This window comes from Nyctibius grandis, chromosome W (genome assembly GCF_013368605.1).
Source record: "Nyctibius grandis isolate bNycGra1 chromosome W, bNycGra1.pri, whole genome shotgun sequence".
Taxonomy (NCBI): domain Eukaryota; kingdom Metazoa; phylum Chordata; class Aves; order Nyctibiiformes; family Nyctibiidae; genus Nyctibius; species Nyctibius grandis.
The window spans coordinates 24,355,544-24,379,332 of NC_090694.1; the positions used below are offsets into that span (position 1 = coordinate 24,355,544).

Consider the following 23,789-nt stretch of genomic DNA (forward strand, 5'->3'; position numbering starts at 1 on the left):
AGCCTACCATCTTTTTGTGGCTCCACTAGAAAATGATCTTGCAAGTCTTTAAACCTATGTGGTGGGTTGACCCCAGCTAGCAGCCAAACACCACACAGCTGCTCGCTCACTTTCCCCTGCTGTGAGATGGGGGAGAGAATAGGAAGAGCAAAAGCAAGAAAGACTGGGTTGAGATAAAGACAGTTTAATAAGTGAAGGAAAGAGGAAAAAAACAAGTGATACAAAGGCAGTCATCCACCACCTCCCACCAGCAGACCAATGCCCAGGCCCTCTCCGAGAAATGTCTACCTTGGAAGACCAAACATCCATTTTTTTATTGCTGAGCATGATGTTATATGGCATGGAATATCTCTTTGATCAGTTTGGGTCAGCTGTCCCAGCTGTGTCCCCTCCCAGCCTCTTGCCCACCCCCAGCCTAGTCACTGGAGGGGCAAAGTGGGAAAAAGAAAAGGCCTTGATGCTGTGCAAGCACTGTTCAGCAATAGTTAAAACATTAGTGTGTTGTTGTTGTGGGTTGATCTTGGCTGGCAGCCAGATGCCCACCCAGCCACTCTCTTGCTCCCCCTCCTCAACAGGACAGGAAGATAAAAGAGATGGAAAATCTCATGGGTCAAGATAAGACAGGGAGATCACTTACCAATTACCATTATGGGCAAAACAGACTCAGCTTGGGGAAAATTAAATTTATTGCCAATTAAAATAGATTTGGGTAGTGAGAAAAAAAGACAAAATTAAAACAACACCTTCTCCCCAACATTTATCCAAGGCTCAACTTCACTCCTTCATTCCTGACTCCTCTACCTCCTCCCCCTCAGCATAGCAGGAGGGATGGGGAATGGGGGTTTGCGGTCAGTTCATAACAGTTCCTGTCTGCTGCTACTTCCTCCTCACATTTTTCCTCTACTCCAGCATGGGTCCTCTCCATAGGCTGCAGTCCTTCAGGGAATATCCACCTGCTCCACCATGATCTCTCCACAGGCTGAAGGGGAATCTTTGCTCCAGTGCCTGGAGCACCTCCTCCTCCTTCTTCTCTGATCTTGGTGTCTGCAGGATTGTTTCTCACACTTGTTTTCTCTCTGCTGTGTGGCGTTTTGCCCTTTCTTAAATATGTTTTACAGAGGTGCCACCAGCTTCTCTGATGGGCTCAGTGTTGTCCAATGGTGGGTCTGTTTTGGAGCTGTCTGGCACCAGCTGTGTCCAGCACAGGGCAGCTCTGGTCTCTTCTCAAATACACTTTTCAACACTATTTTAGTCACAAATCCAAAACACAGCACCATATGGGCTGCTATGAGGAAAATTAACTCCACCTGAGCCAGACCCAGTACAACCTGCCGTGGTTCTTCTGTTTGTTTTTTTTTGTTTGTTTGTTTGTTTCCAGGCCTTTTCCATCCTGAGACAATTCTCAAGTTGATTCAGCTTAAGCTTCTCATTCTCCTTCCTTCCAAATTTCCTTCTTGAATTGTATTTATAAAGTAAGCAGCCCTCAACATATAGCACTTGATAGGCTACAGAGAAGCTTCAGTTGTGCTGCAGACTTTGTGTCTGGTCAGTCAAGAGTCCTGTTTATCATTCCAATGGATACTAGCAGAATCCACAGGTAGTCACATCTCCAGTTAGTTGTGTTTCATTTTTACTTACAGCGAGAAAGTGATGACGATGATGATGATGACCAAAGTAGTGATAGGGAAGATGGACCTCTAGAAGAGCAAATAGAGCGCTTGCAGGAGAGAGTAGAATCAGCCCAGAGTGAACAGAAGAATCTCTTCCTTGTTATATTCCAGGTAATGATGGGTAATGTCTTTGCAGCATCATTTGTATCTTAATCATTTTCCTAGGGTGAGTACATGGGAAGGGGTAGATGGGCTTGTTCTGGATAAGAATCAAAGGACTGCCTAACTCCCCTAAACAAGAATTGCTTCAGCATCAAGAGCCTGAGAAAATGAGTTCTTTTAATAGCATGCAATTTCCTAAACAAACAAAAGGTATTTTGAATATAAATAGTTACTCAGTGTCTCCTAAGTGAAATATTCATTCTGACATTGCTGTTCAAAGCTTCTGTCTATCAAATGTCCCATGGATTATCTTATCTGAGGCTAGTAACCTATTTTCATCTGAAAAGATTTGCTGAACCAACATTCTATTTGTGTTCTTCTACAGCGTTTCATTATGTTGTTAACTGAACACTTAGTGCGCTGTGAAACTGGTGGGATTGATGTATTTACATCTTGGTATAAAAGCTGTATAGAGAGGTTGCAGCAAATCTTCCTACAGGTAAGTTTCACTTCTTGGTTTGGAAGGCTTTGGGCAGCTGCTGGAAAGAAAAGCTTACATGATTTGAGAGCTATGCTTGGTCACTTATTTTTACCAGCTCCATTAGAACAGACATAGCTGGTGTCACCAGTCTTTTTCAGGGACTAGTGTGAGTTTTGGCTGTGTCTGTCTCTGGTTTTGACCCCATCTTTGCTACAGACTTGCTAAATGACTGGAGGGTGAGCTCCTTGATTTGTCTCTTGCACTGTGAATATAGTGCAAAACAATATTGAGATGTGGCTGTAAATGTAGCTGAGTTTTTCTTACTATGTTATAGTAAGGGTAGAGTCTTGAGCAAACAAGTATACCAAAATAAGTGCCTAACAAGTGGATGAAAATGTTTTAAATTTATGTATCTGATTATAATGAATAGGTATTTAAAAATATAGTTTGGAACTCTTGGCTCTATTAAATCTGACAACAGATGTAAAAAGCCAGTCAAGTAACTGCATGAAAGCAACAGCCAGAATAATAGAAAATTATTTGTGTTTACATGAACATAAATTGTGTTAGAAGATGGGAAACTGCATGGGATTAATGGCATAATTCCCTCTATGGGTTAGTCTCTACCCTGATCATAAAAATGACTTAATGCTAAAGCAAATGTCCCGAGTCCTAGCATATCTGTGCAGTTGCCTCTACACACTATTCAGAATCAGGATTAGAACTGAATAGCTACAGGGAACCCAGTACTTCTCAAAACAGGATTTCAATGTATGCTCCATTCTTGCAGTCGACAGTGATTAATGTGTTGTGTAAATTAGATGTGCTTGTTAGTTCTGGTGAAAACATTTGATCTGTGATACAATATGTCTTGACTCTTCTGCCTGTTCTTGTGTATGGAGATGAATGAAAACAACAAAGGTTTATCTTTTTATCTGCAGCATCACCAGATAATTCAGCAGTACATGGTGACCCTGGAGAACCTCCTGTTTACAGCTGAACTGGACCATCACATACTGGCTGTATTTCAGCAATTTTGTGCTCTGCAGGCCTGAGGATTTTCATGTGTTGTTTTATCTGCAAGACTTAAAACCATTTTTCTTTAATGAGAGAAGCTCGCCATAGGGAAAGAGGAAACTCTCTAATTCAGAACAGCTTTCATGTGTTCCTATGTAAAGCAATACAGTACTCTAATAGTAACTGGTTTAGCATCATAAGTCTTATTAGCTATGACTGATAGAGGATTGGTGTGGAATAATGTATGTACTCTTTTAATTTGTCCTTTAATTTGGTTTGAATCTTTACTTCATGATAGTATTTTTGCTTCTTCCCTCTGTCATTCATATGACAATAACAAATAGGTCAAAAAATTACAGAATTGCTTACCTCTGACTGTTTGTTAAAGTAAATAAATTGCAGAAATGTGAAACAGGATTTGTGGATGTGGCAGAAATGCACCTCTTCAGTGAGCAGTTTGATAAGATCTTGGTAGTATGGCACAAGAAAAATGACTTAACTCTGGGCATGTGAAACACTGAGCTTTCAAAATAGTCTAGAGCATGTGGGTTTGTCTATTAAACTGACTAGATTATCACAGTTTGAAAGAACATGGTTGACAAACAGTTGAAATATGTTTTCTCAATGTATTGACTGGTGTATTATTACAGTATCTGCAAACAGCCAGTAGAGAAATTTCATGAACAATTTTTGAAGACTGATTCTTTTCCTACTGTGTCTGAAAAAAACATGAATAGCCCCAACACTGGTCCCAGCTGATAAATAACTAAGACCAATAAGAGGCAATCTGTCCTGAATGGGGCAGAGTTTCCACTTCAGTATTGCAAAGTACATAAACTTTAGACACCGTGCACACACATTATGGAGGGTGTTTATCCTGTTGTTTTAGCTTGTAACTCCTTGGGCAGCTGAGCTTGCACTGTATTGGACCTATGGGTCAGCAATGATGCTAAAACCTTTTTTGATGTTGATTGTGGATAAACCAAGTGCCCATCTCCTGTGATTCAGTAACAACTGCTCCATGTCAGTCGAATCTGCTTGCTTTTTAATCTCTAGAATGTGAAGGCAGTGTCTGGCTCCCACACTTTCAAATAACATTTTAGAGCTGAATTAGATGGGACTTTGCAAGAAACTTAAATCGGGGACATGTACAACCTGGAAATGTAGTAGCCTTATCTTTTGTTTGATAAATTTGAGTTATGCAAATAACATTACTTACATAAGCACTAAGGTGGTTGGTATCAGGGCAAGCAATAAGAAAGGCAGGGGGGAGGCATTATCTTAGGTGCTCAGTTCTCTGCAGTAATTCTGGTGTATTTACAAGCTGTTTACAGTCTGTCAGATAAGCATTCATACTCAGTGCTATTCAATACTTGAACTAGAAAATGGTGAGCTTTGAAGGATTTTGTTCTATAGTGTTTGTTTTTTCCCCCCCAATAAGTACCAAGTAATGCATAATCACTTTCATTCCTATGTTAATCAGTTGGCCTGATACTCAAGTGCAGAAGGCAAAAATTAGTTGTTTCAGCATAGATGTAAAGCTTTTGTGTAGTCTGTAGCGATTAGGCACATCTTCAGAATCTTGAATCTGCTACTTTTTTCTTTACCTGTTCTGTGTGATTTGACTATTTCCTCCCCTCTTCTAGAGTCAACCTTAATGTATTTGTAAATTTGTTTTATACGAGGTGTTTGCCAGTCATGCACAGTCAATATCATGGATGCCCCCACTCTGAGTGAACAGTACTTTGGTTCAGGCATCACCGGCAAGTAGGCCTGACTGAAATCAGCCCTACTGTGCAAACCGTAAGAACTGTGCTAGGCCATATCTTCTCAGGAACTAAGGAATCTAGGCCACATCTTATCAGGAGCTAACAGTACCAGCCCGAGCTGGGATTAGACAAAACTACAACTGCTACAGCTGCACTCCTGCACATACACCAAAGGGGGGGTTGACTACAAGTCAATCACTTTACACTATAAATATCTGTAGCACCCTCGAGCCCATTGAGCTCTCCTGTATGGCAGCAGACTGCATGGCGATGATCTCCCCTTGAGCAGGGACGCCTCTCAAGGTTACTCCTCGAGGTTGAGAGATCCCTTACCTGGCATCTGATATGTATAATGAGGTAAGTGACATTTTACATTAGGCTTAAAGGTATATTGTATGCTAGTGACATTTATATATCCAGCTATAGCTTAATTATTAGAAGCGTAGTAAGTAGTAGTGTTTGACAGCTGTCTAATCACTGTCTAAATTATTGTTTAAATCATCATTTAAATAATTGTCAAATAATTTTCAAATCACTGTTTAATTACCATTCAATTATTGCTTAATCACCATTTGATTACCATTTAATTTTCATTCAATCATCGATTAATTATCATTTGATCATCGTTTGATCATTAATAAAACCCTGTTAGTTAACCCCACAACGATGACTTCTCTTAGTAATTCACCTGTGACAGTCAAATACCCTATTTTTCTTTAGAAGCATACAGTATAGAGTGTACAGTGGATGTGTGAATTGGGATCATAGCCTTTGATTTCCAGTAGGACTGACCAATAAGGGATTCTCTCTATTTCATTAATGGAGGGGATGTCATTGAATTTAAAGTTGATTTCTCTAAAACTGAGAAAGCAATGAAACTTACAGATGTGTAACTTCTCCTCCAAGCCTTTCATCAAGTAGACAAATGCCCCTGCTGGGAATATAGCAGCAAATAACCGAGCATGGACAGCATAATCACAGAATCACAGAATCACAGAATCAACCAGGTTGGAAGAGACCTCTGGGATCATCAAGTCCAACCGTTGCCCTGACACCACCATGTCAACTAGACCATGGCACTAAGTGCCATGTCCAGTCTTTTCTTAAACACATCCAGAGATGGTGACTCCACCACCTCCCTGGGCAGCCCATTCCAATGTCTAATGACCCCTTCTGAAAAGAAATTCTTCCTAATGTCCAACCTGAACCTCCCCTGGCAAAGCTTGAGGCTGTGTCCTCTTGTCCTATCGCTAGTTGCCTGGGAGAAGAGGCCGACTCCCACTCCACTACAACCTCCCTTCAGGTAGTTGTAGACTGCAATAAGGTCACCTCTGAGCCTCCTCTTCTCCAGGCTAAACAACCCCAGCTCCCTCAGCCGTTCCTCATAGGGCATACCCTCCAGACCCTTCACCAGCTTGGTCGCCCTCCTCTGGACTCGCTCTAACACCTCAACATCTTTCTTGAATCCCTATCACATAATTTAAAACCAAATTACAGTGCCTTTAAAAATAATCATAATAAAGACCTGTCATCATAATGGCTGTTGAAGCCTCTCTTGTAGAGTGTTTTTATCAGTAAGTGTTTTGCTGGTGTTGGTCTTGGTTGTAAGCACTGAAAGTATATGCGGATGTGCTTGACCATGTTCGTGTTAGTGGCTATATGACAAGTTATCTGTGTGTCTGTGGTGTCTGTGGCTTGACAGTACTGCTCTCCTGCAAGGAGAACCTGCAAGGTTCTAAAGGAATTTCCTTCACACACAAACCCCAGACCTAGCTCAGGGATGCAAGCTTCAATGTCTACTGATCGCCATCTTTTCCTTCTCTGCTGGGCCCATTGTCAACGATCTATGGGATAGATCACAGATTAGGCTTGGTGTAAACTCAGATATGAGGGGATAGATTAATTCAATAGTAACATCTCGTATAGTTGATATGTAGGCAATAGCTAAGTCTGTATTTGCATCATAAGTAAAGTTTACCAAATGCCAACAGGCTTGTAGGTGTTATTCAGTGTCAATGGCATTATCCTAAACAGCCTTACAAATTTCAGCAGGTAGAATTCCACTGCCACCTTCTCTTAAGATTCCAGCTACTGCAGCTTGGACCTATAGCTGGGCTTAAAGGCAGTTCAAAGCCAAGGAAACATTCCCTTGGGAACAGGCTGCCCAGAGAGGTTGTGGAGTCTCCTTCTCTGGAGACATTCAAAACCCGCCTGGACGCGTTTCTGTGTGACATGATCTAGGTAAGCCTGCTCCAGCAGGGGGATTGGACTAGATGATCTTTCGAGGTCCCTTACAATCCCTAACATTCTGTGATTCTGTGATTCTGTGTGATTTAATAATAACATAGTCACCATGATTTAGACATCCCCATAAAGGGAAAGTGTTTGCGGTCAACCACTGTCCCATTCCAACTCTAGTAGTGATGATTGTAAGGGAATGTGAAGGTTTCACAGTGAGGTAGTCATTGCATCTAGCTTATTGGTCAGGACTCCTGCATCAATACTGTTCAGCACTCCCATGCCTGTCCCCAGATAGCCTGTAAGGTCTCTACACAGGCAGAAGTTTGGCTGAAGTAGGGTACACCTGTGGAGTCAGGCTAGCCATCCCTCATAAGCAGTAGATGAGAAAGGGGCACACTGCAGGTTCAGCCTGGATACACTGGTTAACAGTGTTAACTCTACCCATTTTAAGGACCAGTTACAATCCAAAAGTAGTTGTTGCATATGATTTTTTCTAAATCGCATAGGGATCTACTTTGGTAATGAATGGGGATGAAGCCAAGGGTGAATTGGGAAGGACAGTTGGAGGGATGAGGGGGTGGTTGTGGTGAGTTTGGGAAGAGAAGTAGGAGAGGAACTCGGGGACAGGGGAATAACATTAAACTTAAAAAAGAGTGATTGGAGCCTTAGCCCAAAGGCACACAATGGCAACAAGTGAGAAAGTACAAGAGTCAAACTACAGAAAGGGTTGATGTAGGCACATGACACGCTGATTGTTGATCTGCTGATGGGTTGGTCCATTAACTGATATAAGGGTGTTACAGACAAGGTATGTGTTGCGACCAGGTCGTAACATAAATTGGCGTCACGGACAGGATCCCTTGCTAAAAGTAAAGTAACTGGTGATGGCCAAACTCAAATAAGAGCGAGTTCTCTTCAGAAGGGAGTCTGCTGGGGAGGAAGACATTAACCCTCAGAGGGATAATGATGGATTAAAAAAATAGGACTCCCCTGGGTGAGTCTAATGTGGATTGTAGCCCTCTCCTAGAGAAATTGGGGAGCTACAACGCTTGCCCTTCCCCTCCTGGTATGACCTGGGCACATAATAATTGGTGTGATCCCCAGATTATAGTGGACCAGATTACGGTCTTGATGAAGGAAAAAATTCAAGCCTGGAAAAGGGAAAGCGCTGGTCTGTGGTGTTTTGGGTGCCACTCTAATGGCTGCCCAGAAGGAAAGGCAAACAAATCAGCAGAGAGTGAAACAATAAAATCTTTACAAGACCTGGTTAAAGCCATACAGGAACAGCTAGAAAGTGAACGAGAGCAATTGGCTGCCGAACACCGGCTTCACACCACATTAGCGGAATCCATTGAACGAGAAAAATTTCTCCGTGAGGAGTTAGAACGTAAAGATTGGGAAACATCCCCTGTGAGGGAGTCAGGATTTACACAACTAACTCAAATTGAAAACCTACGAGAAAAACGTCCTCTGTATCCCTCCAAGAAGCTGGATGAACTAAGGGGGAGGCTTTACCCAAAAAATGGGGAAGTATGATTGCGCCCCTTGATTAAAACTGAGACGATAGATGACGGGCAGAGGGGAGCCCAACAAGTCACCACTCGTACGATCCCCTACTCCCCTACAGATTTGTCAAAAATTCAGGAAAAATATTCCTGGGGACCCCAAGAAACAGAAACTGAGTATGTCTGGAGGGTGTCCCTCATGGGGGGAGACCGTATCTTGCTGAGTGAGGAGGAGGCGAGAGGATATTGGGGGCCAGGAGTCTTTTTAACTACAAATGATAAAAGAGAACCGTGGTCCCTAACTCAAAGAGTGGTCTACTGGGCTGGAGGATTGGACCCGATGGAAAGGGGAGGACTCCTTTTCCATCAGAACACCTACAGCAGAGCCATATTTTGGAAAGCATCCTGTAGGGGCCTGGACCATGGGAAAGTTATAGAGAGAACATACCAGTACACTGTTATGTAACAGCATGAGTTAGCAAGAAAGCATAAGGATGTGGCTTGCTTAAGTTTATAGTAAGTATCCAATTAGAACAGTAGAAGTGGCACACAGCCAGATTGTGTACAATACTTGTAGCTAATAGCTTAGTGTGTAACCGTTACATAAGAGAGTATGTAGGTTATAAAAGAGTGTGTTAACCAAAATAAAGTGAACTATTAGAGCATCATATTGGTGTGCTGTAGTTCCTTCCTCGCGCGGACCCCAACAGCATCCAAAAGACTGCTTGCCTCCAGCTGATGCATGATCGCATGCTAGTGCTGCAACAACCCTCTCCCATGCAATATGCAGCAGACCCTGATAGGTTCTATCCTTTAATCAGGGGACTGCCTGATGTCTTGAAGTTATACGCAGGACAGTTACAGGATAGGTTGAGTCCAAGACCCCGTAGGAGGGGCGGTGAGCCAGAAATGACCTGGGGGGATGTCGCTCAGGAATTAATGACTTATGGGAGAAGGATGGGAATTACTCCCCAAAGCAGCGTTAAGTCAAAAGTGGATATCAGGAGGGTGGGAGAAGACTGGTGAAAAGGTACAGCACCAACGCGAAACAGTCACCCTCCCTCCATAGCCCGTCCCTCCGACAACAAGAGATAGGGCCTGTGGGCAGAGGGGATCTCTAAAGGAATTCCTAGAGAAGTAATGGATGGGTTACCTACCAGCAATTTGGAGAGTTTAATACGTAACTGGGATAGGGTTAAGGGACCGGGGCCACCCCCAAAAGGTAATCCCCCTAAGGGACCCGGTGGCCCGGCCCCTTCAGCCCCTCCTGAACCGAAACCAACCTGTGAAACCAACCTGTTTGATCGGTTCAGAATTGGGCCATTAAACATGTATGCATGGGTGGCCACCGATGCCCATAGCAAAGAGCACAAGATCAGTACTCAGTGGATTGTTCCTTCTTTTTAACAATCGGTTCTGTATTGGACTGAGTCCTGTTCTCTTTTCTCTTTCAGGAACTACCCAGAGGAAAAGGACTGGATGGCAGATTACTGAGCGGATGCTAATTTTAAGTGTATTAATAGCTTGATCAGCATCCGCTTAGTATTCTGTTATCTGGTCCATCTGTATAATATGCATTTGCTATCATTGTGATCATTGTTTTGGGAGGCCTTTCTCCTCACCCTTTGATCCTCAAAACCCCTAAGCCCTCATTTTAACACCTGGTCCACAGTAGACCAAGTTTCTTTTTCTCTTTTCTTCCAGATCCCATGATAAAAGGTGAAGCACTTCCTGAAGAAGGTCTATCACGAATGCTGATATTAGGCCTATTAATCACTTGTGTAATCATTTGTTTATTTATCTTAATAATATGCATTTATCGTTATCACACAAGGTGTTTTGGGGAAGGATCTCATGTATCTTGTTAATCTCGTTAATCAGTTATGTGGATGGTGGAGAAAGCGATTTTAATCTGGCGTGGGACTTTTAGAAGGTTTTGTCAGAATGTGGGGGGGGGGGCAAGATCAAGGACTGTGTAAGAATGTTGTGTTATGATCCACAACACCTCTACCTCTATAGACGAAGCTTGTGCAAAGATGAAGGAGATTGCGGACCAAACGGCTGAATTATTCCAATCAATGCAACTGAAAGACTGGTTTGATGGACTGGCCCCTGGGTCCTGGATCACTGTCGTGGAACATCACAAAACCAAGCCAAACTGAATAACAAACTAAAACCATGATTTATTTTACAAAATGATAACAAGATCCAACTAAGTTTTACTCTAACCAAAACTGCTTGAGACTCCAGCAGACATTAACAATCCACAGGTTCAGAATATCGGTTGGGAATTAATACTACACGACTGACTTAAGAATTCGTAAGTTTTTTGCGGCCGATAATCCAAAATGCACAATCAATCACTCACCTAATAAAGGGAGGGCTCTCAACCTCGAGGAGTTTCCTTAGGCTGCGTCCCAACCTAAGGGGAGAGTCCCTGACTGCAGGCCCGCTGCTCTGAGGAGGACTGACTCCAAATGGCCCCCGGCGGGGCTCCGTTTATACCCTCATCGAATCTGATCTGCGGTCAAATATGGTCACGTAGACCCCCATTGGCTGAGGATCCCGAGCCGTTCGACCGAAGTGCATAGGTGTTGTCTGCCACCAAGTGGGGGGTGACAAGAGCTGTGGTGCAGTTTTTCGCGGGCTTTTGCCAGGTCCTTGTCAGGTCTTTGTCAGGGCAGGTGCATCTGCCACAATCACATCCATATTGAAATCTCTGGGATTCACGGGGTGGGGAAAATGGTTGTTGATTGGGGTTGTATTGATAATGATAGGCATGGCTATTGTGCAATGCATGATCACTCGATTACTGTCTTCTATCTCCTCTCTCTCTATCCGCTGTGTAAAGATCACCACCATCGACGAGGACCTGGAACTACAAACCAGCCCAGGAGACCTAAAGGACATAAAAAGCAAGTGTTTAAGTCACAGGGGGGTGTGACGGACAGAGTATGTGACCTTTGTTATGTCTTAAACGACTTGTTTTACAACTCTGGCCAGAGGAAGAGATAAGTGCTGCGGAGGCAGAACAGTATCTTTTCCTTGGGACCAACCTCCTCTTTGCAACAAAAAGGCATCAACCACACTTGCACAGAAGTGGGGTCATACAGCAATCACAACGACTATGGGGGATCACAACCACCAGACACCCCTTGGGGGACCACCGACTCATTTTGGGAACAATCTAAGACTACAAATGCACAGGCATCCCAATTAGCACGAGAAGTGAGTGGATTATCCCTCTTATCTCGCATGCAAATGAACTAAAGTATTTAGGACTTCCCGCTTGGGACACTGCCACTGGAGGACCGACTGACACTACAAGCAATTTACGTCGCAGGATCCAAGGGTGGTGGTATCTCTTTCTCTCTCATATCCTCTATCTTCTTTCTCTTTTTCCCTGTCTCTCTTTTCTCTGTTGTTTAAGAAACCTAAGGCACTTATGGCCATGCCGCTTTCCCTGTACTAATAAATTGTTCTTAGTCGCATACCAGTTATTTGGTGTCGGTTTCACCTTAATTTACTCCAAGGAATCCACGAACTAGTTGTGACCAAGTCGTAACAAAGGGTGTTCCCCATTATATTGTTTACAAGCCCACAATTAACTGTGACATTCTGCCCTGGAGGTATAATATTGTATCAAAGAAGGATCCCATACTGGGGGAAGTGTGGGGGTCTTTCTCCTGTCACAAATAAGATTTTGTTACACAACTTTTTGGTTTAGCAGCAATTTAGGATTTATTAATATTTTTGAGATAGATCATAAGATTAGGTTGTATAATTCTTAACAGCACTTAATCAGCCAATTTAACAGAGCAATTCAATGGAATTTGTTACAATCAAAATAGCGACTTAGTTAAAGATTTGAGAATGGCAAGGGACACCTGAAACTGACAACAGGGTTGCACACACAGATGGAGGTTAAATCAAATCACACGTATGGACAGACAGACAAACAGTTCTGAATCAAATTGCACTCACACACAGAGATTAACCTATGATTAAAATTTCCCTTTTTGTGAGTTTCATGAATTACTCACTTTTATGTGCTGGCATTCATCAATGGACAGTCAGTGAACCTTGCGAAATCAGGCCTTTGAGTCCTGAAATCATTGATGGACGATCTTTCAATATTCGTGAAATCTACCCTGAGAGGCGACCCAGCTCAGGGGGAGATACTGGATCAAGCAGCCCGCTGCCGTCCCGGAGAGCTCAAAAGGTCTCACCTTGGATTGTTCTTTATAGGATCTTGAGATGATTGGTTTTGGTCAGTATTTTCCATTCTGGCCACAATTTGTGCTGAGTCATTCTGGTATACAATTTAGGCAGCAGATGGCCCAGGTGTGGCCAGAGAGTGCCTGCCCTTGTCACTGCACTTGTAGCCAAGATAACAGCACAATAGGGCTTATCCTGAGATCTCAGAGTGGCCGGGGGCGGGGGGGGGGGCTGCACCACCACACCTCCTATCAATATTATAGTAGTGAGGTTCCATGAGCCAGGTTGTCCCATTTGTCCTGTAAATTTAGTGAACCAAGAGGCATGGGAAATTGGGATTTCTTCTTCAGAGTAGCAGGATGTCAAAGGATGCAATCTGTAAGAAAAGAACAAAATACATCCTGTCTAGGCTACAAGCCAGATGGCAGGTTATGTTATTTGAGTTCCTCCTTCCAGAATTCCTTCATACAAATTTGGTCACAGTAAATCTGTATTTAGAGCTGTGGTGCTGGTGTTGGTAGGGGGAATACATGCTCACACAATAGTCCTTATGAAAGTTTGTGAAGATGTCAGGGTTTCCATGGGGTGTAAAGACAAGTTTTCTGAGTGTGGAATGGGCTAATATGTGAGTTTTATGGGGCTACCCATTAGTCCTCTCTGATGGTTCAAGAGGGCAGCTGCTTGGGGTAATAACATACCCCAGTGTTGCTGAGGAGAGGTTATTATTTCCCTAAGCATGTTTAGTTCAGCCTTTAGCAACCTATTCATCCACCCCACTAAGCCATTGGCCCATGGGCTGTAAGGGTGATGGAATGCTCACTTTACTTCGTGTTTATCTGCCCAGGCATGAACATGATGGTTCTTGAAGTGCAACTTTGTCTGATTCAGTTGTTATGGGTTGTACATGGGCTGGCTGGGATGGAGTTCACTTTCTTCGTAGCAGTCTATATGGTACTGTGCTTTGCACTTTTGGCTAAAATAGTGTTGATAACACACCAATGTTTTGGCTATTGCTGAACAGTGTTTGCACAGCGTCAAAGCTCTCTCACCAACTCCACCCCCCACCCAAAGGCAAGTAGGCTTGAGGTGGGCAAGAGGTTGGGAGGGAACACAGACAGGACAGCTGACCCAAACTCACCAAAGGAATATTCCATACCATATGACGTCACACTCAGCAATAATAAGGTCCCAAATACTGATACTGTTGAATACTTTTTAGGAGAAGGGTTATGGCCTGTTGATGAATCACATTCCAGCCCCAGGTGGAACATTTGTGCAGCAAGGAATACAGAGAATGCACTAGCTGACTAAAACCAGAGACATGGGCATGCCAAAAATTTAAAGTTTCTAGGTGGCTCTGGAGGTTGTGCTTGGAGGAGGGAGAAGGTAAAGATAAAACAAATTGCAAGACATTTTCAGGAACACCTTAGGTACCAACACACAAGGAGACTCCTAAGAAAATTACATTCTGGGCAAGACTCTGGCATTTACCAGAAGGAATAGAAAGATCCCAGCATTCTTTGCAGGATGAAATTAAGAGAGTCATATCTTGTGCAACAGATTTGTGTGTGGGTCCGCCAAGGAGTATGTCATCAATATACTGGAGGTGAGAAACATCAGGAGTGGGAGAAATTTCAGCTAAGGCTGAGGCTAACAGGCCATGAACAATGGTAGGAGTATGGCGATAGTCAACGAGTAAAGGTGTACTGAATGCCATTCCAAGTAAAAGCAAAGCGAGCTTGGTTTTCTGAGCAGATAGGGTAATGGAAGAACATATCTTTAACATCCAAACCCACCATGCATAGATAAGAAGCAACGTGAATGGCGTTAAGTACTTCAGCAGCTGTTGAGACTGCTACATGAAGTGGAGAGGAGGCAGAGTTTATGCCTCAGTAGTCAATGGTCAGACACCAAGACACATTGGGTTTGCATGCTAGCCATATGGGGCTGTTAAAAGAGGAGATGGTGAGAACAACTACTCCCTGTTCTTCCAATTCTGTGAGAAAGGAGGTGGTGGGTTTAGGGGCTTGTGGGTTCACAGGGTATTGTTGTAAAGGAACAACATGGGTCATCAGAGGTAAGGGAGGTGCTTTTCACAGTACGCAAACTAGCAGGAGGTTAGGTTCAGAAGCACCAAGAGACCATACCTTTCCTTTAGCATCATGGAAGATTTGGCCTCTGAGTAGATAGAGGGAGAAAAGGCACTAATTAGTGTATCCCATTTAACTTCACATTATCTTGAGTTCTTTTCTTCGTGGCTAGCCAGCAAGCCAAGCAGAATAATCATCAGGTACATAGATCAGAGCTAATCCTCACATATGGCCTTTTGCCTCTGTAGGAGGAAACTGGAGGGAGAAAGAAAGTGAAACTGCTGATGAGTGATAGAAGATTGAGAAGTTGGGATTGCTGTGGTGCAAGTAACAAGGAAAATACAAATCTGTAAGAAACTAAGGCCCATTAGTTCTGCTGTCTGAAGGACATCATCTACTGGAGTCAGCCTTTTGCGTGTAACAACAAAGTTACAGATGGTTTTTCAGGTTTCAGCTCAAACACTACTGTTGACTACTAAGAGAATTTTGAACCTGAGTTTGGAGTCACTTTTGGCCCAGGCTATTTGATCTCACTAAATTATGAACTATAGCCCATGTGTTCTGGTCTGGAGCATCTGCACTCCTCAGTGAGGATATGGGCAATGGTGCTTGGAAGGTATACCTTAGAAAATACTGAGTTCTACTCATGACAGAAATCCTATCAGTTATCTTTTCTTTATTAGGTTCTTTGGGAAATCATATGCTTTTATATTAATAGACTAACAATGTGACTGTTTGGAGTGCAGGACATGTGATAGGGGAGATGAGGCAAGAAAACCGAGGCTCTGGATCAGCCTCACAGGTGTTGTGAGTGGAGCTCAGTATTTTCTAAGACATACCTTCTTCTACTTAAGACCATATTGAAATACTGTTTGCATTCTGGCAGCCAGAAGTCAAGCTGAGGTGCTCTGCTCTCCCTCTCCTTTTTCACATATTTAAAGATGGCATAAGGACTCAGAAAAGTCCCTTGGTTGGCTTGTTTAAAGGACTATGCAGTTCTGGTTCTTCTGCAAAAGAGAAAAGTGCAGAACTCCTGATCTGCTCTGGCCCAGAGTTTATGCCTCACTGAATGAGTATAATGACACTTTTGAGTTTACAAGTTGCTGCTTGAACACAGATCTGTACATAACCCATTGATAGCTATACAATCCAGTAAAACTGATGAGTCTGGGAATGCCAACTGGAAACATCTCTGACTACAACAGCATATTGTAGTATGTTTATAGGTGGGCTAGGGATTTGTGACTACCAGCACTATTGAAATCCTAGACTATTTCCTAGTGCTTTTCCTCTTTAAGGAAGAAAGAGGCAGTAGTCCACATTTAGTCTGTGATGACTCTAGTTACCAATGCTCATGATAAAAATCTTGCTATTTCAGAATATGTGCCAAGGAAAAATTTTCAACCTAATGCTATAGCAACTGCTCACTGCATAACTTCCTTTGAAAGCAGATTTGTACAATTTCACTTCAGTATTATCATAAGTGGCAATTAAAATGAGTTTGAAAGCAGATGCTTAAAGAATAGAATGGTGTGAGCAGTGTGAATTGTTAAACACAAACCAGGATCCAAGGAGGTTGCCTATATTTTCTAACAGCACCTATGGTTGGGATGCTAACAAGTATCATTAAGAAGGGATTTCTTCCTCAAAACCAGCCTGAATTCCAGGGGCAAACCTCTATTCCATTCATCTTTGGAGACTGGTTGGTTTTTTTTTTTTTTGAGTTTTTTTTTCCTCTAGTTATTTAAAACTTGTATCACTTAGTGTAATCTTTAGGTTTGTGCCCCTGGATTTCTTCAGCCCTGATTCTTATCTCACCTGTAACAGTACAGACTGGGAAAAAGTCAATGGATGGATGAATTAGAGAAATTTGATTCATTGTACTGAGTTTGGCTGGGATAGAGTTAATTTTCTTCATAGCATCCCACATGGTGCACTGTTTTACATTTGTGACTAAAACAGTGTTGATAACACACCCATGTTTTAGTTATTTCTGAATGTCTTCATTTAACCTGCATCCAGGGCTAAACAATAAGCAGTTGTTCTATCACCCAATGTCCCTTCCCCAACTGAGAAAGGGAATTGGGAAAAGGAGGGAGACTCGTGGGTTAAACTTTAAACAGATTTAATAAAATAAAGAAACCAATATCAATGCTAACACAAAACACACAAAATAATACTTAGCCACAGAGTGGTGGCAAGTTGCTCCAGGGATAGCAATCATTGAGAAGGAGAAAAAAGTGAGATGAGAAGAAAGCAGAGCAAAGAACCCCCCCTTCCCCAGCAAGCTTTCCCATTTATAGTGAACCTTACGTTAATGTTATAGAATACACCTGTGGGCCAGCCTGGGTCAGCTGCCCTGCATTTAACTGCTAATTGCCTTGATCACCATCCCACAGCTGGCCACAAACTGAAAAATGTAACAGAAAATTGATTCTATAAATTTTATCCCCACGAAACCAGGACACTGAACAATGCTTCCACAGCATCAAGGCATTTTCTTTTTCCCACTCTGCCTCCCCAGCAAGTACTCTGGGGGTGCGTAAGAAGTTGGGAGGGGACACAGCCAGGACAGCTGACCCCAACTGACCAAAGGGATGTTCCATAGCATATGACATCATGCTCAGCAATAAAAGCTCAGGGAAAGAAGGAGGAAGAAGGTGATGTTTGTGGCTATGGCATTTGTCTTTCCAAGCAATTGTTAGGTGTGCTGAGGCCCTGCTTTCCTGGAAATGGCTGGACATCTGCTTGCTGATGAAATGTAGTGAATGAATTCCATATTTTGCTTTGCTTGCGTGCACAGCTTTGCTTCACTTAGTAAACTGTGTTTATGTCAACCCCACAAGTTTTTCTCCCTTTTGTCCCTCCAATTCTCTCCCCCCCCGCTGTGGGGGAGTGAGCAAGCAACTACTCGGACAGACCCCAATATGCTGTACAGACCCTCCTCTTAGGGAAGTCTGCTACCTCTCTGGGGCCCGGGTTAAGGACATCACTATGAAACTTACTAGCCTGGTATGACCCTCAGTCTATTACTCATTACTGCTCTTCCATGTGGGTGGCGATGAAGCTGCAACACATAGTCCAAGGGCAATCAAGAGACTTCAGGGCCTTGGGATGGTTGGTAAGGGAATCTGGAGCACAGGTAACTTTTTCCTCTCTCCTTCCGGTTGTGGGCAGTGACACTGGAAGAAACAGATGAACCCAGTCTATTAATACATGGCACCATGGCTGGTGTTACCACCACAATTTTTGGTTTTTCAATAATTGGGTGATCTACACGGCACCAGGCCTGCTGGTGTCGGATGGGATTCATCTTTCTCAAAGGGGGAAGAGGGTCTTTGCTCACAAGCGAGCTGTAGGCAATCCAGGAGACTCCTGGAGCGCATCGAGGATAACTTCTTAAGCCAGGTAATAGACAGGGGATGTGATACTGGACCTGATGGTCACCAATGCAAGTGAGCTAATCAGAGACATCAAGATTGGAGGCAGCCTGGGCTGCAGTGATCATACACTGGTGGAGTTCACAGTCCTGAGGGATATGGGTCAGTTGAAGAGTAAAGTCAGGACCCTGAATTTTAGGAAAGCAAACTTCCAGCTGTTGAAGGAGTTAGTCAATAGGACCTCCTGGGAAACTGCCCTCAGGGACAAGGGAGCAGAACAGAGCTGGCAGATCTTTAATGCTTTCCATAGAGTGCAAGAGCTCTCGATCCCCAGGTGTAAGAAATCAGGCAAGGAAGGCAAGAGACAGGCATGGCTGAGTCAAGACCTGCTGGTCAAACTAAAGGGCAATAAGGAAATGCACAGGCAGTGGAAGCAGAGACAGGTATCCTGGGAAGAGTATAGGGACGCTGCCTGGTTGTGTAGGGATGGGGTCAGGAAGGCCAAGGCGTGGCTGGAGCTGAACTTGGCAAGGGACGCAAAGAATAATAAGGGCTTCTACAGGTATGTCAGTCAGAAAAGGAAGGTCAAAGAAAACATACCCACCCTGATGAGCAAGACTGGCATACTGGTAACAACAGATGAGGAGAAGACTTGAGGTACTCAACAACTGTTTTGCCTCGGTCTTCACTGGCAACCTCTCTTCCCACACCTCTCGAGTGGATGGACTTCAAAGCAGGGACTGAGGGAGCAGAGTCCCTCCCACTGCAAGAGATCAGGTTCGTGACAACCTGAAGAACCTGAACATGCATAAGTCTATGGGACCTGACGAGATGCATCCCAGAGTCCTGAGGGAACTGGCTGATGTAGTTGCCAAGCCACTTTCCATGATATTTGAAAAATCCCTGGTGACGGGAAAAAGGGAATCATTGCACCCATTTTTAAAAAGGGTAGAAAGGAGGATCCTGGGAACTACCGACCAGATTCATCTCTCTGCCTGGTGAGATCATGGAGCAGATCCTCCTGGAAGACATGTCAAAGCATATGGAAGACAAGGAGGTGATTTGAGACAGCCAACATGGCTTCACCTAGGGCAAATCATGCCTGACCAAACTAGTGGCCTTCTACGATGGAGTGACTACATCAGTGGACAAGGGAAGAGCTACGGATGTTGTCTATCTGGACTTCTATAAGGCCTTTGACATAGTCCCCCACAACATTCTTGCCCCTAAATTGGAGAGAGATGGATTTGATGGGTTGACCATTTGGTGGATAAGGAATTGGCTGGATGGTGGCATCCAGAGGGTAGTGGTCAACGGCTCAATGTCTGGATGGAGATCAGTGATGAGTGGTGTCCCTCAGGGGTTCATGTGGGGAAGAGTACTATTTAATATCTTCATCAACAACATACTGAGATCGAGTGCACCCTCAGCAAGTTTGCGGATGACACCAAGCTGAGTGGTGCAGTTGATACGCTAGATGGAATGGATGTCATCCAGAGGGACCTTGACAGGCTTGAGAAGTTGTCCCATGTGAACCTCATGAGGTTCAACAAGGCTAAGTGCAAGGTCCTGCACCTGGGTCGGGTCAACCCCCAGTATCAATACAGGTTGGGGGATGAAGGAATTGAGAGCAGTCCTGAGGAGAAGGACTTGGGGGTACTGGTGGATGAAAAACTGGACATGAGCTGTAAATGTGCACTCGCAGCCCAGACAGCCAGCCATATCCTGGGCTGCATCAAAAGAAGCGTTGCCAGAAGGCTGAGGGAGGTGATTCTGCCCCTCTACTCCCCTCTTGTGAGTCCCCACCTGCAGTACTGCGTCCAGCTCTGGGGCCCCCAACATAAGAAGGACATGGAACTGTTGGAGCGAGTCCAGAGGAGGGCCACAAAGATGATCAGAGGGCTGGAGCACCTCTCCTATGAAGACAGGCTGAGAGAGTTGGGGTTGTTCAGCCTGGAGAAGAGAAGGCTCCAGGGAGACCTCATAGCAGCCTTCCAGTACCTGAAGGGGGCCTACAGGAAAGCGGGAGAGGGGCTTTTTACAAGGGCAAGTAGTGACAGGAGGAGGGGGAATGGTTTTAAGCTGAAAGAGGGTAGATTTAGATGAGATATTAGGAAGAAATTCTTTCCTGTGAGGGTGGTGAGACACTGGAACAGTTTGCCCAGAGACGCTGTGGCTGCCCCCTCCCTGGCAGTGTTTAAGGCCAGGTTGGATGAGGCTTTGAGCAACCTGGTCTAGAGGAAAGGTGTCTCTGCCTGTGGCAGGGGGGTTAGAACTAGATGATATTTAAGGTCCCTTCCAACACAAACCATTCTATGATTCTATGAGATTTAGGAGTAAATCCTGCTCTGTCCTGGTTTGGCCTAAACCAGGCCAATTTTCCTTTCAGTGATTTTTACTTTCAGCTAAGTCTCCTCTAAGTAACTGTACTTTCTGAAACTAACTGCATGTTTTGCAGACCGTGTCTGCTTCCAGGACTGATAATGCTCGAAGTTTGTAGTTATCGCTGAGGCACCGGTAAGGATGTTATGCAGAAAGGCTCTTGCTGTACTTAGTCTCAGAGAAACCAAGGTCACTGCTAAATTCCTCACTGCTTACGAGTGAAGAGCCGAAGGGGGTTCGCACCTGCAGGGAGGAGCGGACAGGGCAGGTGACCCAAAATTGACCAATGAAGGTATTCCATCCCATACACGTCATTCTCAGTATAAAGCGGGGGGATCACGAGGGTCTCGCTCTCTTTCTGCTATGGCCGGTGTCCAAAGAGGACTCCGTCTGTTTTCCTGCTGCCCCCAATCCCGATCCGTGCATTCCTGAATCCAGCTCTCGACCGTCGCTGGGCCCAGCCTGGGCCTTCCTGGAGCCTGCCCTGCAGTGCCGGTGGTGACGTGGCTGACTTCAGGGGAGCTCGATCTTGGTTTTGTATATATATTTGTATATATTTGTATATATTTGATTATTTCTATTATTATTATACTCTTTTTCATTATTATAGTTTATTAAAACTGTTTTAACTTTCCAACCCGGAAGTCTCTCTCCCTTTTCCCTTTCCCTTTCCCTTCTGGGGGTGGGGGGAGGGTTAACAGAGAGCATCTGCCACAGGTTTAATAGCCGGCCCAGCTTTAAACCGTGACAGATTTATTGGCGCCCAACGTGGGGCACGAGAGAAGCTCCGACAGGTTGCTCTGATAAGTCGAATCCCAGCTCCAGTGGGAGGAGACCCGGAGAGCTCAGCCAAGAGAGTATCAGATTTCTTCCTTTGAGATTTACGAGGGGTTGGAAATTAAAACAGATAGCTAAGATGATAATGTTATTTGTGAGCCTTGTGTTACCTCTTTTCTTTATAAAGCTTGTTTTAGAGTTAAGTGTAATAATACCTTACTTGCCGTATGCGCTGTGTGTTAGTGCTTTCATGTGGTTTAACAGGGCGTGCTGGTCGAAATGTGTCATTTTGGTATGGGTTTTGATACTGATTTATGTCGTGATAAACTGGGCAGTTATTATTCCGATCTCTTATCTCTATGATACAATGATGGGCAGCTTTAATCGCGAATCGGTAGCTGCGCACTCCGGGCGTCTTTTAACTGATTTTGATAGTATCTTCTCCTTTTTTGCCAAGCTGATCCCTGCAAAATTCGAACAGGGCATGTTTTTATTTTTGGGTGTCCTGAATGTGTTTTTGGTGTGCTATGTGATTAGATGTCAGTGCAGCAACAGCGGTAGGTATCATGCTGCCCCTGTAACCAGGAGAAAACACTGAAAGAAATCAGCTAGTAAAGTGAAGGATGATGACTCAGAGCCTTCTAAGGCAGAGCCATCACATGACCCAGGTGAGGGCCCTTCTCAGTCAGAGTCAGGGCCTGACACAGATGGGGGTTTCCTTGGTCGTCTTTTTAAAGCAGACCCATCACACAAGAAAGGTCCTTCTAAAGCAGAACAATCACAGGAGGACTCGGACGTAGAGATAACCTACCACTCCTTATCCCTGAAAGAACTGCGAAGTATAAGGAAAGACTTTAGTCGTTATGACGGTGAGCCAATTATTACCTGGTTGCTCCGATGCTGGGATAATGGGGCGGATAGCATAGAATTGGATGGTAGAGAAGCCAGACAGTTGGGATCCCTGTCCAGAGACGGTGGTATTGATAAGATGCTTCCAAGAAGGTCAAACACTATCAGTCTCTGGAGGCGACTCTTGTCAGCTGTAAAGAGCAGGTATCCCTATAAAGATGATGTTATGAGCCACCTAAGCAAATGGACCACTATAGAAAAAGGTATTAACTACCTTAGAGAACTAGCTGTGCAAGAGATCATTTATAGACACCCACGGGACATTGTAGATCCTGTAGATCCTGATGAAGTGGAATGCAACCGATCCATGTTCCGGAAGGTTGTGAAGAGTGCTCCACCGACACATACCCATACATTGTCAGTATTAGTCTGGGGAGAAGATGCTACGGCACGACCTAGTGTGGGTAAAATGGCTAACTGTATGCGACATTATGAAGATAGTATTTCTTCCCCACTGCAGGCCCGTGTCTCGGCTGTGGGAAAAGTGACTAAGGAAGACAAGGACTCATTTAAACAACTGTCAGACAAACTGTCCAGGATCGAGAATCAACTTCACTCTCTACCTACACAGGCCCGCGTTGCAGCTGTTAGGAGAAAACGTTCTCCTACAGGTCCGGCTCAAAGGAAATGGAACACGTCACGAGGTATCCTGTGGTTTGACCTGCGTGATTATGGGGAGGACATGAGCAGATGGCATGGACAACCTACCAGTACCCTACAGGCACGAGTACGTGAGTTGCAAGCTAAAAGAAATACCAGAGAGAATTTTCCTAGGAGGATGGCTGCTCCAGTTACCAGTGAGCATGACTCCAGTCAGGGTAGATGGGCCTCAGGTCCCTATTTCCCAAATATGAATAGGGGAAATGAAGGTCCAATCCCCGTGAGTTGCACGAATCCAATCATTAATTAGAGGGGCCCTGCCTCCAGCCAGGAGGAGGAGAGGGACAACCGAATTTATTGGACTGTGTGGATTCGATGGCCTGGCACATTAGAACCACAAAAGTATCGAGCCCTGGTAGACACTGGTGCACAGTGCACCCTAATGCCATCGAATCATAAAGGGACAGAATCTATCAGTATTTCGGGAGTAACAGGGGGATCTCAAGAGTTATCTGTATTGGAGGCCGAAGTGAGCCTAACTGAAAATGAATGGAAAAAGCACCCCATTGTGACTGGCCCAGATGCTCCATGCATCCTTGGCATAGACTACCTTAAGAGAGGGTATTTTAAGGACCCAAAAGGGTATAG

The 23,789-nt window shown here is 44.2% G+C and overlaps 1 protein-coding gene and 1 long non-coding RNA gene across 4 annotated transcripts in view; one reads left to right on the forward strand and one right to left on the reverse strand.

The window, feature by feature from the left end:
- Positions 1-5,498, forward strand: part of LOC137675777 (nuclear cap-binding protein subunit 1-like) — a 99,386-nt gene extending 93,888 nt beyond the window's left edge. For all 3 annotated transcript variants that reach the window (XM_068421994.1, XM_068421996.1, XM_068421995.1), the window contains 3 exons: positions 1,641-1,781; positions 2,158-2,271; positions 3,195-5,498. In XM_068421994.1, the coding sequence (XP_068278095.1) occupies positions 1,641-1,781; positions 2,158-2,271; positions 3,195-3,308 (369 nt within the window). In that variant the 3' untranslated portion in view covers positions 3,309-5,498. The remainder of the gene's footprint in view (positions 1-1,640; positions 1,782-2,157; positions 2,272-3,194) is intronic.
- On the reverse strand, positions 169-11,240 carry LOC137675778 (uncharacterized). The gene is made up of 2 exons (XR_011049999.1): positions 11,154-11,240; positions 169-1,831 (listed from the first exon to the last, which is right to left on the reverse strand). It is a non-coding gene; the product is annotated as an uncharacterized lncRNA (long non-coding RNA).
- Positions 11,241-23,789: the final 12,549 nt, after the last annotated feature.